This window comes from Harpegnathos saltator, unplaced genomic scaffold, assembly GCF_003227715.2.
Source record: "Harpegnathos saltator strain DR-91 unplaced genomic scaffold, Hsal_v8.6 scaffold181, whole genome shotgun sequence".
NCBI lineage: Eukaryota > Metazoa > Arthropoda > Insecta > Hymenoptera > Formicidae > Harpegnathos > Harpegnathos saltator.
The window spans coordinates 27247-45869 of NW_020229963.1; the positions used below are offsets into that span (position 1 = coordinate 27247).

General features: G+C 48.8%; 1 protein-coding gene across 1 annotated transcript; it reads left to right on the plus strand.

The window, feature by feature from the left end:
• The first annotated feature begins 2793 nt into the window (after positions 1-2793).
• Positions 2794-6168, plus strand: LOC105191210 (uncharacterized). Its single transcript, XM_011154445.2, has 2 exons — positions 2794-3227; positions 5979-6168. The coding sequence occupies exons 1-2, from the start codon at positions 2794-2796 to the stop codon at positions 6166-6168; spliced, it is 624 nt and encodes a 207-aa protein (XP_011152747.2).
• The last annotated feature ends 12455 nt before the right edge of the window (positions 6169-18623 follow it).

Consider the following 18623-nt stretch of genomic DNA (forward strand, 5'->3'; position numbering starts at 1 on the left):
GGGGTGACGGCGCTGCCCGCTCGCGCGACGTTGTGTTTCCGTTGTTTGGAACGGGGACACGTGCGTGAGCGGTACACGAGCGCCGTCGACCGCAGCGGTATTTGCTACTGCTGCGGTAACCCCGGTCACCGCGCCAAGGGGTGCATGAAGGCAGTGCACTGCCCAGTGTGCGCCGAGGCGGGCAGGCCCTCTGGTCATAAGGTCGGAGGGCCTGCCTGCAAGCCCCCTTCCGGAGGGAAAAGAAGGGGGAAGTAGAAGGAAGGGAATAGTCAGAAGGAAGTCACCGTCTGGCCACCCGATTCCTCCAAACCAACCTGCACCACGCCCGTCAAGCAATGCCGCTATTCGCGCACACGATGACGGAGCGTGATGCAGGGTTGGGAATAGCGGCTGAGCCCTATTGCGTCCCCAGGAACAACCTTAGGTGGTTCGGGGACGACACGGGCTCGGTCGCCATAACATGGAGGGCGGATGACTGCTCCCCCCCCGCTACCCAATTGGGTAAAGGGAGGGGTATGTTGTGGCCAAGTGGGGGGCCCTTGTTGTGGTCGGGGTCTACCTCCCCTCGAGCAAGAGCCTGGACTTGACAACCTACACGTCCAGGCTCCGACAAATAGGGAGGGCCGTGAGACGGTACCTCCCAGGCCCTGTCATCATCGCCGGGGACTTCAACGCCAAATCGGCGTTATGGAGTCTGACCCGGGATGGTGACAGGAGGGGGGAGGAAGTAGAAGAGTGGACCGTGGACTTGGGCCTGCACCTAGTAAATAGAGGAAGAAAACCAACCTTCGGACCGCAGGGGGAGTCGGTAATCGACCTCACATGGGCTACCCCTGCGGCCTATGGAAGGGTACAGGCCTAGAGGGTGGCGGAGGAATTAGAATCATTGTCGGACCATCTGATTATAGAGATGGAACTCTCCGCCACCTCCAACGGTTTACCACGGTCTAGACTTAACAGGGATCCCCGACCAGCCAGATGGGCCCTAAGCCAATTGGACAGGGAGATACTGGAGACAGTTCTCGAGGCGACCACCTGGCCACGATGGAAGGAGGGGCAGGACCTCAACTCGGCAGTAGCCGAGGTCATAGGTCTGATTGCGCAGGCATGCGATCAAGCCATGCCTAAAGTGAGGTCCTGCCCCAGAAGAGCCGCCTGGTGGTGGACCGATGAAATTGCCGAGTTGAGGCAAAAGTCGGTCCACCTCAGGCGGGTCTTTAGAAGAGTTCGCGATGACAGAAAGTCCCCCGAAGAGACCAAGGCCGCCCGCATAGAATTCTGTTTGGCCGCGCGCGCACTGCGCAAGGCAATTGGGGCGGCCAAAGGTCAAGAGTGGGACAATTTCCTCCGGATATTGGATGCGGATCCGTGGGGGCGTCCTTTTTCAAGATTGCTATGCAAAAGCTGAGGCCATGGACGCCCCCGCTTACGATGACGTTAGACCCCCGGTTCTTGGAGCGGGTCATAGGGATCCTATTCCCACTGGGGAATGGGATCTCCCCCATAGGCCCCTATATTGCTCCCCCCCAGACCAACAAGGGGAGGTTCCGGGGGTCACTGCGGAGGAGGTAGCCGGGGCCATCAGGAAAGTAAAGAGCAGAAAAGGTCCGGGTCCTGATGGCATACCCGGCCGCGTTCTCACCCTATCCTCGGGGTACATCGCGGAAAGGTTGGCCGTTATTTTTACGGCAGCCTTCAGGGAAGGAAAATTCCCCCCAGTCTGGGGGAGGGCCAACGTGGTCCTCCTCCAAAAAGAGGGTAAACCGGAGGACTCTCCCTCCGCGTACCGCCCCATATGTCTTCTGGATGAGGCGGGCAAGGTCTTTGAGAGAATCATAGCAGCCCGCCTCACGGAGCATATGGCCCGGACAGGTCCGAGCCTCGATGACGGCCAATATGGCTTCCGAGAGGGCAGATCAACAATAGATGCGATCGAACATCTGAAAACCCTCTCGGAGGCCATCGTGAAGGAGGGCAGGGTGGCAATAGTTGTATCTTTAGATATAGCAAATGCTTTCAACACCCTGCCCTGGGATAGCGTGATGAAGGAAATGAAGGATTACTTCCTATTCCCACGCTACCTCATAGCCGTCATCGAGAATTACTTCCGGGGTCGGCGTCTAATGTGAAAAGACGCCGATGGCGGGATGCAAGAGAGGGGGATGAGCTGCGGGTTCCACAGGGGTCCGTTTTGGGCCACTCCTATGGAACCTCGACTATGACAAAGTCCTCCGAACTGCCCTTCCCCCCGGCAGCAGTATTATCTGCTATGCAGACGATACACTAGTGCTGACCGGGAGGAAAGACTGGAGGGAAGCGGTTAGAGCCGCCAATTTCGCGGTGCACTGCATCGTGCGCTTCATCTGTAAGGTGGGCCTGATGGTGGCAGAGAGGAAAACTGAAGCCATTTTCCTCCATAGGAAAGGCATGAAGTCACCGCAGGCCCACCTGAGAATAGGAAGGATTAGGATTCCTGTCGAGGCCCAAATGAAATATTTGGGCCTCCTATTAGACGGCACCTGGTGCTTCAAAAAGCACTTCAGCCGCTTGGCCCCCCGATTAAATGTTATATCAACAAATTTGGGCAAGTTGATGCCCAATATCGGGGGGCCTGATATGAAGGCGCGTCGTCTCCACGCTGGGATCATAAACTCGGTTGCACTATACGGTGCGCCCATTTGGGCGGAGACCCTGGCCGCTAGCCGTCCGTTATGTGCGATCATGCGCAAAGCATAAAGGACGGTGGCGGTTAGGGTCATACGGGCGTATCGGACCGTATTCCACGTGGCGGCGATGGCCCTGGCGGGCATGCCCCCTCTGGAGCTCCTCACACTCATGTACCGAAGTACATACAGGAAGAAGAAGGAGCTCCAGAGGAATTTAAGGGCTGGGGAATCGCTCGCCGGGGCGCTGAGACGCGTGAGGCATCAGGATCGGCAGCTCCTCTTCCAACGCTGGAAAAGGCGCTTGGAAAATGCAAGATACGGGAGGAGGAGTGTCCAGGCCGTCCAGCCCTGCCTGGCCGAGTGGGCGGGCAGGGAGATGGGAACCCTAACATTTAGAACGACACAGGTGCTCACCGGGCATGGCTGCTTTGGTGAGTACCTGTGTCGTATAGGAAAGGAGCGTACGACGCAGTGTCACCACTGCGACGCTGACCACGACTCCGTGCAACACTCCAAGATTGCCCGGCATGGGCGGAGGAGCGCGGAGTCGTGGTTAGAGAGGTAGGCCAAGACCTCTCTCTCCTCAGCGTCGTAAATGCGATGTTGGGGAGTGAGAGAAAATGGGACGCCGTCTCACAATTTTGTGAGACGGTAATGAAACAGAAGGAAGAGGCGGAGGAATACCGCCGGCAGGTAGAGGGAAGTGGGAGAGGGCAAAGGAGGCGACAGCGCCGCCGAGCTCGACACCGCTCCCCAAGTAGGGAAGGAGACGTCGATTCCTCGGAAAAGGAGGCGGTCCGCAGGATGGTGGGGGTCCCCCCCACCAGCACCCCCGAGACCCCATCCCATTCCTCCCTCACTCCCTCCCACAATTCCCATTCTTCCCCCTCCCTCTCTTACACCCAGACAACCGCCACCACCACCTCACGGAAGGACCCCCCCACCCGCATAATGCCCCCTAGGAGGGCAAAGCAGGGGAGAGGGGGAACAAACATAGGGGCGGCAGTAACGAACGCCATGCCGACAACCGCCACTTCAGTGGCGATGGGCAGACAAGGGCCGGGACACGGACAACAGCCGTGTCCCGGTCGCCCACCCACCTCCAGGACGGGGTTGGATGAGGACGAGGGGGGGGAGGGTGAATCTACCAACCGGTTGAAACACCTCCTCCTCCTCCCCCCTTGCCTCTCGGGACCCACACTAATGTGTGGGAAGGAAGGGAGGGGGATTAGCCCCCTCCCTCGCCTACAGAATTGTAGGCGTGCAAATGCCCGGCGGCTAGGGGATAAGTTTTTCCCCCCCGTAACTGCCGGTCGGGAGGATGGGACACCGGGCGGGGACTCCCGGTGTCCCAACCAGCACTCCCAAAGTAGGGTGGTTGGCTGATACGGTGGGTCAGTTAGCCACACAACATGTATTGGCGGCGCCTCGTCTGGTCAGGAACGGTGGTTGAAGCGGACTTCGGCCGGCTTCCCCCTTCCTGACCGAAGAGACGAGGCGTGAGGGGCGGGAAAGGGGAGCGGTGGTCGAAGCGAGCCCTCGGGCTGGCTTCCCCCCTCTGGGGGAGCGGTGGTTGAAGCGAACCTTAGGGTTGGCTTCCCCCCTCCCCCGACCCTCAGGGACAGAAGGTGCAACACCTGGACTCGGGGCTCCGATTGCAGTTACGTAGGCACCGGGGCCCCGATCCAAGTCCCTTCGCAGCGCCACCCGGGAAGGTTTTAGCCGGTAGGAATTCGGCATAACCCTGGCCCTTCCCCGAGGGTCAGGGTATCCATGATGGATTTCCTCGTAAAAAAAAAAAAAAAAAGACAGGTAGACATCCTGCAGGGGTTTTAGTCGGTAAGAGTCCGACATAATCCCCTCCCCCCAAGGGGAGGGAGTATCCATGATGGATTTCCCCTGCGTAACCAAAAAAAAAAGGTTTATTGTAAGGTTAAGGCTCTGCAGACATTGGTTTTTAGGTGAAAATTTGCCTGTCAGACAGTATATCACAATTTTCTCGCATATTTCTGTGATTTTTAGCTGTTTTTTGAGGTTAGGGTTAAACCAAGACCCGTTAGGCCAATTCTGATAGCGGATTTGGATTCAGCGCGTCAAAATACATAGGAATACACATGTCTCGTCCCCAGATCAAGACAATTTTTTTTGTGTGGCTGTGTAATCGGCTAGAAAAGTAAAATCTTTCCGAGCTCAGGGCCTTGATAATGAATCTTTTTCTCTAGCGTGAACTCGTGAAAAATCAAAAGTTTCATTGACGAATTCAATACTTGTCAATGAAACTTTTCACTCTTAACGAGTTCACACTAGAGAAAAAGATTCATGCTTAAGGCCTTGGTCTTAATATCTGAATATACCAACTTTGGTTAATTTAATCGGTTGGTTATTCCATCGTGTTTCGTATGGAAGAAGCGAGTGCGTGAACTCTGTGTATAAAAACAAACTCTCGAAATAATCTAAATTTCACGTTTCTGGAAGTTTCTCGAGAGGATGCCTTGATTTGCAAGAAGCTTCTAAATAGTGCTAATATCGACGCTTCGATGTCACATTCCGAGTTGTTGTTGTTCCATTTCTTATGAACAGGTAACAATGTAAACTAGTTGTCCGAGCCTAGCTCGTGTAAATTCGTCAAAACAATACCAATGCTGATTAGAATACTGATTAAAAACTCGAGAACAAGACATTGTTTTCTTTCATGTGACATCGAAGGACGGTCGTATTCGTTACTCTTCAAGTTTGAACGTGAATCCAGATTAAACCAATCCCGCTCGAACACGGTTGGTTTTTCGCGAACTATAAATAAGGCTAAGGCGATCCGAGTGAGACATCGTCATTCTTTACACAAGTCCGGTACACCGCAGCACTAAGTTAGGTGTCTCCCAATCTCTATACGGGTTATCGCAAGAGACACATCTCTTTTGTTGATTATTAAACGAGTTGTTTTTAAGAAAACAAATCTAGTGATTTGAAACACCTGTATCGTACCCAAACGCATTTTTATCGCAACTCTCTATCGCGTGGGAATCAGCGACATTTTATTGCACGTGTGTAATGTTCACCACTTTGCAACCGATCAACGAAGAGCTTTTGTTTCAACGCAGTGAAGAAGACCATTACCATCATTACATTCGAGGCAAGAAGGTAACGTCTGATACATAAAATTGGTCCTTCGAGCCGGATACGGTCAGGTGAAATAATAGAGAGCAATCGCCATGAATGAGTACGTTGCTAAACAGAATCAGCTTCGTCGACTCATCCTTCGAGCTCTCGACAACTTTAAGAAGATTGGAAAAACTAATTTGACTCCTGCCAAAGTGCGTTCACGGATCTCAAGTCTAAAGGACTCATGGAGTCGATTCCTAGACGGTTACGCCACACTCTGCAAGGTCGTGCATCTCAAGCATCGCTGGACTATTTCCGCGACGAGCTTTTCGACGACATGGAGGAGGCCTTCCAAAGCGCGCTTGATTTCATGCCCGAAAGTTTGGAAGAATTGGACATGTAAGTCCAAACTCCTCGCTCGGTCAGTCTCCAATTCGACTGTCGAAACCTGCGACACCGCTTAATCATTTGCCTCCCATAAGCCTTCCTCCGTACGATGGTTCGTTCGAATCATGGGAGTCATTTCGCGACCGCTTCACCGCATTAATAATCGAAAACCACGAATTAAGTAACGTCACGCGAATGCACTTTCTAACGTCATGCGTTGCCGGCCATGCGCGGGAATGTATTCGAGATTTGGCAGTAACCGCCGATAACTTCGAGACCGCGTGGAATCTATTAACCTCTCGGTTTGAGAATAAAAGACGGATTCTAAACGGACATCTCACCTCAATACTTAATTTACCGGTAATATCGCGCGAATCGGCTTCGGAGTTGTCGGCGCTTTGCGATAAAGTTACTGCCACAATCGCGGCCATAACCAATATGCAGAGGAGTCCCGCTCAACTCTGGAACGATATGCTCGTGCATATTGTCGTAAATAAACTCGACTCCCCAACGCGCAAAGCATGGAATCTCCGCAGTGGACCGAGTGACGAGCTGCCATCGTTCGACGAGCTCAAAACATTTCTCGCGTCTCGCGCTCGGGCTCTCAAGAATCTCACTGAAAGTTCGGCAGGAAAAACGCATTCTCGATTAACGCAAAAGGTCAACGTAGCAATTGCATCCACCTCGAAATCGTGTCCTTTGTATAAAGACAACCATTCATTCAGTGCATGTTCTCTTTTTGTAAAAAACAATGCAATCAAGCGTCGTGAACTCGCGTCTCGGCATCGACGGTGCTTTAATTGTTTAAACGATAAGTATAATCGGAAGGATTGTAAAAGTCAATATTCATGTCGCGAATGTCATCGTAAGCATCACACGTTGTTACACGTCGGCGCTCCCGCCACGGTGATTACAAATGTTTCACCGCAGACCGAAAGCTCCGCTTGCGAGGCCGAAGCCGGGTTTACGGATTCACGGATCTATCCTCCACTGATTGAAACTAATTCGCTTCTAACGTCAACCCGTGTACGTTCTCAATCGCATGTCTTGTTAGCAATGGCTACAGTAAAAGTCAGCTGTGCATCAGGTCCTTCCGTCACCGTCCGCGCCCTCCTCGATCAAGGATTCGAAGCGACCTTTATTTCCGAGAGCGTAGCGCAGATGCTCCGAATCAAACGAATCAGGAAGTCCGTGACTGTATCTGCCGTAGGCAGACTAAACGCCGGAACAGTCCATCACGCTGCCGATATTAAAATCTCGTCTCACGGTAATTCGTCTACCATTGTTTCAACCATAGCACTCATATTACCGAATCTCACGTCCTACGCACCGAAATGCGTCTCGAACATTGCGTCGTGTTCTCATTTAAACGGTTTGCAGTGGGCTGATTCGGATCCACTCAGTAATGTTCCGATTCATATTATTATTAGCGCTGACCTTTATGGCAGCATTCTATTAGAAGGTTGCGTAAAGGCAACGCAACCCAGCCTATTGCTCAGAATACCATTTTCGGATGGATTCTCTCTGGTCCACTCGACCACGCAACTAGTCCGTCAGCACAAACGTTGAAGGACAGTCAATCGGCAAAGGACATCTCCGTCTTCCATTGTCTCACGCTCCTGTCGCTCGAAAAGCCATTCGACAATTTTGGGCGGACGAGGAAATTCAAAGGCCGATTCCTCTCTCTATAGAAGACGAGCAATGCGATGAATATTTTCGATCCTCGCATTCTCGAACTGCGGACGGTCGCTACATAGTCCGTCTGCCTTTCAAAAAAACCCCCCCGATTCTCATCGGAGATTCTCGCGGTCGCGCGGAGAAACTTTTAAATTCACTGTTGCATCGATTAAAAGAAAACGACACCTTAGCTGCTGAATACAAAGAGTTTTTCGCTGAATACGAGCAGCTGGGACATATGCGCCGCGCGCCCGTCGGATCAACGTCCCTCTCACAGTGCGTGTATTTTTCTCATTACCCAGTTGTACGCGACAACAGTGTTACAACGCGCGTGCGAGTCGTCTTCAACGCGTCATTCGTTACTTCTAACGGCACTAGTTTAAATGATCATCTGCTCATCGGGCCAAAGCTCCAACTGGACCTACCGGCCATTATTCTCAAATGGCGTCAATTCAAGTATGTGTATGCCGCGGACGTCACAAAAATGTATAGGCAAATTTTGATAGACCCTCGCGATGTAAATTTTCAACGGATCTTGTGGAAATCCGCAAATGAAGCGGTGCCGATCGAATACCAACTCCTCACGGTCACACACGGCATGGCCTGCGCTCCATATTTGGCGCTCCGTGTGATCCAACAGTTAGCGAACGACGACGGACATCATTTCCCTCTCGCTGCGCCTATACTACGAGGAAACATATATGTCGACGATGTCCTATTCGGAAACGACAGTATACCTACGCTAAAATAGACACGCAAAGAACTTATACAATTGTTACTACGCGGCGGGTTTGAAAAAGGTTACAAAAATGGGCCGGAAATTCGCCTTCTCTGCTAACAAACATTGAGTCCGAAAATTGCGCTCCTGCCTGCTCCAAATCCTTATCCTCCGACGAAATACTCAAGATCCTCGGAGTGACATGGAATCCCGTTCAGCACGTGTTTCAATTAGCAGTCACTTTGGACGATGTCATACCAAAAAGCAAACGTTCTGTTCTAGCCGCAATAGCCCGATTGTATGACCCGCTCGGATGGGTCTCTCCTGTCACAATTACAGCAAAAATCTTCATGCAACGATTATGGAAAGAAGGGCTCGACTGGGATTCCCTGCTCCCTCCTTTCCTACTCCCGCAATGGCGAAGTTTCTACACCAAATTGTCGTCGCTGCGCGAGCTCCGCATTCCCCAATGGACCGGATTCGGTTCCGACGTACGTCGCGCCGAGTTACACGGGTTTTCCGACGCTTCCAACGTCGCATACGCAGCTGCAGTTTATTTGAAAGTTGTTACAACGACAGGTCATGTCACAGTCAGCCTTCTGATAGGCAAATCTAAAGTGGCTTCGTTAACTCCTACAAGTGTTCCTCGCCTCGAATTACAAGGAGCCGTTCTCCTCGCCCAGGCGATGGAATTCGTTCGTGCCACACTGTCGTTAGCCCATATTCCGTGCTTTTGTTGGACTGATTCCATGGTGGTATTAGCCTGGCTACGCCAACACCTGTCTCGATGAAAAACGTTCGTCGCGAATCGAGTCGCTGACATACAAAGCCGCTTAAAAAACGTAGAGTGGCGTCATATCGCCACTTCCGATAATCCCGCTGATTATGCGTCTCGCGGACTCCTCGGCGACGAGTTGATCGCGCATTCATTGTGGTGGCGGGGACCTATATGGTTGTCTCAGCCATCCGAGGAATGGCCCTCGCGACTAAGTACGATGCCCGTCAATGCGTCATTGGAAGAGAAGGTTGTGTCGATTCAATGCAGTCGGTCATCGACAACTTCTGACCTCGTTGTTCGTTTCTCGTCTTGGTCTAAGTTACTCAGAGTCACAGCGTATGTATTTCGGTTCATCTCGCGATGTCGTCGGTTGGCGAATCACAATGACACCCCACCATCCTATCGACTCGCGCTCTCTCCTGTTGAGTGTCATGCTGCTCGCGTATTTTGGATCAAAACGATTCAAAATGACGTTCTTCCGGCCGAAGTCAAAGCGCTTTTAAAGGGAGTACCCGTCGCAACCACCAGTTCAAGCTATTCGCTGTGTCCATTCTTAGATTCCGATGGCGTCGTTCGGGTGCGAGGATGTCTGAGAAATGCTCCAATCCCGATATCACGCCGACATCCCATCCTTTTAGCGCGGCATCCACTAGTCGATTTGATTATCGATCAGGCACATCAGCGTACTTTATATGCTGGACTACAGCTAACACTCAGTACTCTCCGACACGATTTTTGGATCCTTCGCGCTCGAAGTCTAATCCGAGCAGTCATATACCGGTGCATCGTCTGCACACGGGAGCGAGCCGCTACGCCTTCCCAATTGATGGGAGATCTTCCCGCAGTTCGTGTCTCTGCTCCGGAACGCGTATTTCTCCACTGCGGATTGGACTACGCTGGCCCGTTACTTGTGTGAACTTCCTCCGGTCGCGGGATCAAGTCACACAAAGCTTACATAGCATTATTCGTGTGTTTAGCCACCCGCGCTATTCACTTCGAGCTAGTCTGACTACTCCACCGCATCATTTTTAAATGCATTTTCGCGATCTGCGCTCGGCGAGGACTTCCGCGCTCAATCTATTCTGACAACGGCACGACCTTTGTAGGCGTGGACCGCGAGCTCAGGAACGCATATCGCATCGCTTTACGCGATCCAAATCTACTTAATAAAACTGCTGGCGATAATGTGTCTTGGCACTTTGTTCCTCCATCTGCGCCTCACTTCGGCAGTATCTGGGAGGCCGGAGTGCGGAGTGTCAAACACCACCTGCGACGAGCACTCAAATCTGATACTCTTACATTTGAAGAACTGACAACTTTGTTATGTCGCGTGGAAGCGTGCCTGAACTCGTGCCCCATCGCCCCGCTGTCCGACGAATGCGATAACTTCGATTTCCTAACTCCGGGTCATTTTTTAATCGGATCTGCGCTTACGACCAATCCCGAACCATCCACGCTCGAGCTGAAGGAAAACCGTCTTTCTCGATGGCAGTTAGTTCGGCATATTACCGAAGTATTTTGGAAAAGATGGTATAATGAGTATATTAATACGTTGCAACAATGCTGTAAATGGCGTGCTAAACAGCCAAACATCCAAGTTGGACGAATGGTGCTTCTGCGTAATCCTAACTTGCCCCCCTGCAAATGGGAGCTCGGTCGGATAACTCAATGCCATCCAGGACCGGATTCACTAGCTCAGATGGTTACGGTGCGAACCGCTACTTCCGAATATCGAAGACCTCTCATAAAATTATGTCTACTCCCCATCGAGTGCGCCGCTGACACCGCGATATAAATATATACTCGTCTTATGCGCTCATAAAGCAAAGCGTCTTCGCATGAGAACAGCGCATTCCTATAAAAGGAAATCAAATTAGCATTGCCTTTAGTTAATTATTGTGTTTTTTTTTCTTTCCCAATTTTATAGATATTTTTTTTATTTTTTGTCATCGCACTTTATATATAATTTTGTTCACTTCGAAGTTTTTGTCTATGTACACCATGGCCCGATCCAAGCGAGCTTCTGGTCAACTGCGCATTAAGTCAAAGCTCCAAGGCATTGTTAAGATAAGTTGAAACGTCCTTTCAACAGCGGGAGGTATGTTTCGTATGGAAGAAGCGAGTGCGTGAACTCTGTGTATAAAAACAAACTCTCGAGATAATCTAAATTTCACGTTTCTGGAAGTTTCTCGAGAGGATACCTTGATTTGCAAGAAGTTTCCAAATAGTGCTAATATCGATGCTTCGATGTCACATTCCGAGTTGTTGTTGTTCCATTTCTTATGAACAGGTAACAATGTAAACTAGTTGTCCGAGCCTAGCTCGTGTAAATTCGTCAAAACAATGCCAATGCTGATTAGAATACTAATTAAAAACTCAAGAACAAGACATTGTTTTCTTTCATGTGACATCGAAGGACGGTCGTATTCGTTACTCTTCAAGTTTGAACGTGAATCCAGATTAAACCAATCCCGCTCGAACACGGTTGGTTTTTCGCGAACTATAAATATTAAGGCTAAGGCGATCCGAGTGAGACATCGTCATTCTTTACACAAGTCCGGTACACCGCAGCACTAAGTTAGGTGTCTCCCAATCTCTATACGGGTTATCGCAAGAGACACATCTCTTTTGTTGATTATTAAACGAGTTGTTTTTAAGAAAACAAATCTAGTGATTTGAAACACCTGTATCGTACCCAAACGCATTTTTATCGCAACTCTCTATCGCGTGGGAATCAGCGACATTTTATTGCACGTGTGTAATGTTCACCACTTTGCAACCGATCAACGAAGAGCTTTTGTTTCAACGCAGTGAAGAAGACCATTACCATCATTACATTCGAGGCAAGAAGGTAACGTCTGATACTCATCGCAATTGACCAATTGCATTTGTAAATTCTGATCAACGGCTAATGCGATTTGTCAATTTGGATGGAATAAGGGCCTCCACACACAAATTGACATAGCCACCCTACTGAAAATTTTCTGTTCAGATCACAATTGAGAACTCGAATGAGAATGTAATTGAGATCTCATATGAGATTTCCGCAAAAATTGGCATGAGAGATCTCTATTGAGATCTCAGTTGAGAAAAAAATCTTATATGAGATCTTAATTGAGAATTCAGTTGAGAACTCAATTGAGATTTTACATACGAATTTTTGCGGAAATCTCATATGGAGATCATATGGAGATCTCAATTGCGGAAAACAAATTTTCAGTAGGGCATAGCCATAGACATACCGTAAGAATTGATCAATCACATACAGTACTTCCGAACCGTAAGAGCCGAAGCATAGAACATGACGTAATGATTACGACAGTCGTAGACATAAGCGACACACACGCAATTGCATGTGCATTGCTTACGTATAGACTGTCGTAACTATTACGTCATGTTCTGTGTCTCGGCCCTAAGGCTCATATGCTGAAGTAGAAACGACTGTGATTGTGGTCTATTCTTATGGTACATCTACTGTTACAACTACACAGTCTGTCCCAGATCCAATGAGACTGGTCTAAAAAAATATAAAGCGTTTATTATTTTGATTTTTTATTCTTGTTTATTCAAAATAGTCTCCTTCTGAGTCAATACAGCGCTGGAAACGTTCAACAAATTTTTCGAAACATTTTTTATACTCATCGGCTGGAATGGCCTTTAGTATGGCGGTCGAAGTCTTTTGGATGACCGGGATGGTATCGAAACGATTTCCTTTCATCGCCAATTTCAGTTTGGGAAATAGCCGGAAGTCGCACAGAGCCAAATCAGGTGAATACGGTGGATGATCGATAACAATGATGCCTTTTTGGTCAAGAATTCACGTACCATGATGGCTTTGTGCGATGGTGCATTATCGTGCAACAAAAACCAACTGCCTGGCTCTCGATATTCCGGTCAAACTCGTCGAATTCTGGTCCACAATCGTTGTAGAACTCCCAGATAATATTCTGCGTTCACCGTCTGACCTTTTGGGACGAATTTACTGTGAACAATTCCCTTTGAATCGAAGAAAACGGTCAGCATTGTCTTGATTTTGCTCTTCTGAAAGCGTAATTTTTTCTCTTTTGGCTCTTCTGGTGACTTCCATGCCGCACTCTGACGTTTTGTTTTTGTCTCGTATTGAAAACACCACGTTTCATCACCAGTTACAATGGCTGACATGCTTGCCGGATTCCTTCGGGACATTTTTAACATGTCTTTGCAATGCTGAACTCTCCAATCTTTTTGGTCATCTGTCAGAGTGTGTGGCACGAAGCGCGCACAGACCTTCCGTTTGCCCAAATTTTCGGTCAAAATTCGATAGACTGTGCTTTTCGGTATCCCAGTTTCCTTTTCGATGAGTCTCGCAGACACACAGCGGTCGCTTCGAAGAATTTCTTTGACTTTCTCGAAGTTTTCTTCATTGTGAGTGGTTTTTGGCGGCGGTGCTCGGTCATCGTCTGCAAGGTCCTCACGACCGTCACGGAATCGGCCAAACTAACAGGAAAACCTGTGCACGGGACATGCATTCATCCCCGTACACATTTTTTAGCATTTTGTACGTTTCTGCACCATTTTTACCCAATTTAAAACAGAATTTAATATTCGCTCTTTGTTCCATGTTGGTTTTTCGACCGACGTACACAAAATGATTTTACATAAAATGCCAAACCACAGTGAAATATCAACCGAATTGGCTCAAATTTTGAGGTTAAGTAGATGAAGGTTAGAACATTCACCTACCATCATTCATTTATAGCTGTCGCTGCACTAAGAACTTTGATAGAACCAGTCTCATCGTATTTGGGACAGACTGTGTATGTCAAGTTGTGTGTGGAGGCTCTAAAACCAGCCGCTTCAATTAATAAATTTTGGTATAAACGGCGATAAGTCACGTCAGCTTAGTTCACAGAAATTACATGTTAAAATTATTGCATAGTTAGAGAAAATATACTTATGATACAAATAACAATTGAATATATGTACCAAAACGTAAACAATTTTATACATTTGTGTTGTTAATTGTGATCTAATGTTGTTTGTTAAATAACTTTCCCTTAACTAAGTCTCAATTTGTCAGAACATTAATTCGGTTTATTTGTACATTCAGCGCTTTATATGATCACTCTAGTTATATGTTAAATCAAACGATGATATTTATATATACATTTTCCATTTTTTTAGAAAGTGCTCAACTATGTCAAGCAGCGACAAATAGAAAAATGGTTGAGGAAGCTAATAAAGTATGGTTGAGACGTGCAAAAGAAAGAGCTGCAAAAGAAGACAAATAATATAACACCAAAGACTGCACTAAAGACTATTATTTTAACTATATATTCAATGTTCTTTATTTTATATTATATACACGGACATATATTTGTATCGTGCAATGAGGAGACGCAATTTGCAAACTGTGATTTTTAAATAACTCCTGTTAAGTTCAAATCAATATATATATGATTTTGTTTTCGATGACTCAAGATTAATGCAAACATACGTATTATTTGTAATTACGAATCTATGTTCTCTCACAACTATATAACAACGCTCATTTGCTGCAACACAATGACATAACTCAACATTTTTAAGTTTTTAGTATAAGAATAACAGTTTTTGCTTGTTCTTTTTACTGCTAACCGTTTCCAGGAAAATTATTATTTATTTTAATATAAATTCTTGCAGCAAACGAGAGATTATATTTACATTGTATTTCAATTAATACTATTGCAACAATGACATATAACTAACAATTTTGACATTTTTAAGTTATTAGTGCAGAAAGAACGGTTTCTGCTGGTACAATTTACTGGTAATCGTTTCTTAGAAAACAATTATTTTTCAGTTATGTCATTGTTGTACCAAATGACTGATATTTCAAAGTGTAATAAGATTTACAATCGTTATTTTGTAAAATGTATATGATACAAAGTTCCTTAAATAAATTTATTGTTGAAACATAGTATATATTAGGTGCGCAATTAAGTTCCCGCTGTTTTTCAAGAGATGGCTCCAGTAGTAAGTGCTGGTCGATTGTGACATAACCAAAACGTCATGAACCAAGCTTAGACATATGATAAACAAACCGCTTTGACACATTAGTGATTTTGTTTTTGCGTCATATACTTTTGGTTGTGTGAAAATGTCTTATTTTGTGCCAAATAATCGTCATTTGCGGGAAGTGTTGCTTTTCTTCTTTCATTCGAAGAAAACGGCGGCTGAAGCGTATCGAGAACTCCAAAAAGTTTACGGAGATGCTGCTCTAAATGAAACAACGTACCGTGATTGGTTCCGTCGCTTTAAAGACGGTGATTTCGATGTTGACGACCGTTCGCGTGAAGGAAGACCAAAAACCTTCGAAGACGCTGAATTGGAGGCATTGCTCGATGAGGATCCGTGCCAAACGCAAAAAGAGCTTGCTTCAGCATTAGGAGTTACCCGCCAAGCCATTTCCAAGCGATTGCATGCGTTAGGAATGATTCAAAAACAAGAAACTTGGGTTCCTTATGATTTGAAGCCAAGAGACGTTGAGCGTCGTTTTTTCGCCTGTGAACAACTGCTTCAGCGGCAAAAAAGGAAGGGTTTTCTTCATCGCATCGTTACGGGTGATGAAAAATGGATTCATTACAGCAACCTAAAGAGAACAAAATCATGGGGACTGCCCGGTCATGCTTCTACGTCGTTGGCTCGGCCGAATATTCACGCTGCGAAGGTTTTGCTGTGTATTTGGTGGGACCAGGGCGGTGTTATTTATTATGAGCTGTTGAAACCGAACGAAACCATCACTGGGGAACGGTATCGAACTCAATTGATGCGATTGAGCCGAGCACTGCGCGAAAAGCGGCCACAATACGAGCAGAGGCACGAAAAAGTGATTCTACAGCATGACAACGCTCGGCCTCACGTTGCCAAATCCGTTAAAACCTACTTAGAAACGCTCAAATGGGAAGTCCTACCCTACCCGCCATATTCCCCAGATATTGCGCCGTCCGATTATTACTTGTTCCGTTCGATGGCATATAGTCTGGCTAATCAGCAGTTCCGCTCATATGAAGACATCTCAAAATGGCTTGATTCGTGGATAGCCTCAAAAGACGAACACTTCTACCGTGACGATATTCGAGCTCTGCCAGAAAGATGGGAGAAAGTTGTCGCTAGCGATGGGCAATATTTTGAATGATTCATTTGTAACCATTTTTTCACAATAAAGTTGCATTTTCATCAAAAAAACAGCGAGAACTTAGTTGCGCACCTAATATATATCTATTTTATTTTTGTAATATAAATTAAAAAATTCCAAGAGTAATCCTACTATGATGTCCATTTCACGTCCAAATGCAGTCCAATCCGTATATCCTATATTAGTCAATTATGTCCACTGGACGTCCATCGGATATCCTATGGACACGTCAGGGATTTTAGCATGTCCACCAGTTTCATAAACGGATGTCCCATGGATGTCCATTGAATGTCCGAAGGACATAAAACGGATGTCTTATGGATATCCTCAATATCCTTTTTTTTTATGACAAGGAAATCCATAATGGATACCCTGACCCTCGGGGAAGGGCCAGGGTTATGCCGGACTCCTACCGGCTAAAACCTCCCCATGTGACGCTGCGAAGGGACTGGCATCGGGGCCCCGGAGCCGCGTAACTGCTTGTCGGGGCCCCTAGTCCAGGTGTGAGACCATCTGTCCCTGAGGGGTGGGGTGGGGGAGGGGGGAAGCCAGCCGAAGCTCGCTTCTACCGCCGCTGCCCCAGGGAAGGGGGAAGCCAGCCCGAAGGCTCGCTTCGACCACCGCTCCTCTTTCCCACCCCTCACGCCTCGTCTCTTCGGTCAGGCAGGGGGAAGCCGGCCGAGGCCCGCTTCAACCATTGTTCCTGACCAGACGAGGCGCCTCCAATACATGCTGTGCGGCCGGCTGATCCACCTTCTCAGCCGGCCGCCCTACGTTGGAGGGCTAGTTGAGGCACCGGGAGTCCCCGCCCGGTGCCCCACCCTCCCGCCAGGCGGTTGCGGGGGAAAAGGTCCCCTTGCCGCCGGGCACTCCCACCTCCGCAGAGGAATGGGGAGGGGTCCTAGCGACCCCTTCCTGCATGTCCGTCTGTTTGACGGACCTTACAGCCGGGGGGAGAGATGTTTTGTTTAGTGATGACAACATCACTGACATCTTCTCCCCCCCTTAATTTCATCCGACTCCTGCGCGAGGAGTCGGAGGATCACGGTTAGGGGGTCGGGGCCGAAGTCCCGCCCTTCTCCCGGTCCTTCCGTCTGCAGGTGTCACCGCGGGGGTGGTGGGTAACGGCACGGCAGCCGCTGTCCTGACTCCACCTCCCGCGGCTCTCCCTCTCCTTATACTTGCCCTGTGGGGGGCATCATGCCTCCTCGGGGCCCTTCCCCTGATTTGCATCAGAGGGGGAGGGGGAGGTGGTGGAGGACCCACCATCCTCCTGAGTGCGTCCTCCTCTGATAAATCAGCATCCCCCTCCCTGCTCCTGCTCCTCCCTCCTCTCCACTGGCGGTGCCTTTCCCGCCTTCTTCTTTTCCTTCCCCTACCTTCTGCCCTACGTCGCATTTCCTCTGCCTCCTCCTTCTGCGTCATGACCGATTCGCAGAAGGAGAAGAATGCGTCCCACTTCTTCTCGCCTTCTAAAATGGCTTCGATAATCGCTGGGAGCGAGTGGTCGCGGCCAACTGCCCGGACCATGACTCCGCGCTCAACGCTCCAGGCGGGGCAGTCCTGGAGCGTATGTTGCGCGGAGTCATGGTTGTGTCCGCAATGGTGGCAGAATGTCGTGCGCTCCTTGCCTATTCGGCACAGGTACTCACCGAACTAGCCATGCTCGGTGAGTACCTGTGCCATTCTGTATGTCAGGGTCCCTGGGCCCTTCCTACCCACTCCTGTTGGAAGGGCCGGACGGCCTCGACGGTCCTCCTCCCGTACCTGGCGTTGGCCAGTAATCTCCGCCATCTTTGGAGAAGGACCTGTCGAGCCTGGTGCTTCATATTTCGGAGAGCCCTGGCGAGCGGTTCACCTGTCCCCCCCTGTACGTAGAAGCTCACGCTTCCCGTCGTACGTGTTCCGGTACGACAGAGCCATGAGTTCCATGGGGGGCATGCTCGCTAGGATCGTCGCCGCTACGCAGGATACGGTGCGGTAGCACCTTGCTACCCTAACCGCCAGCATCCTCTGCACTTTGCGCGTTTGCGCTCGCATGGGGCGACTGGCGGCCAGGGTTTCCCCCCATACCGACGCTCCGTAAAGCGCCACAGAATTCAAAATTCCTGCGTAGAGGCGACGAGCCTTCCCGTCTGGCTC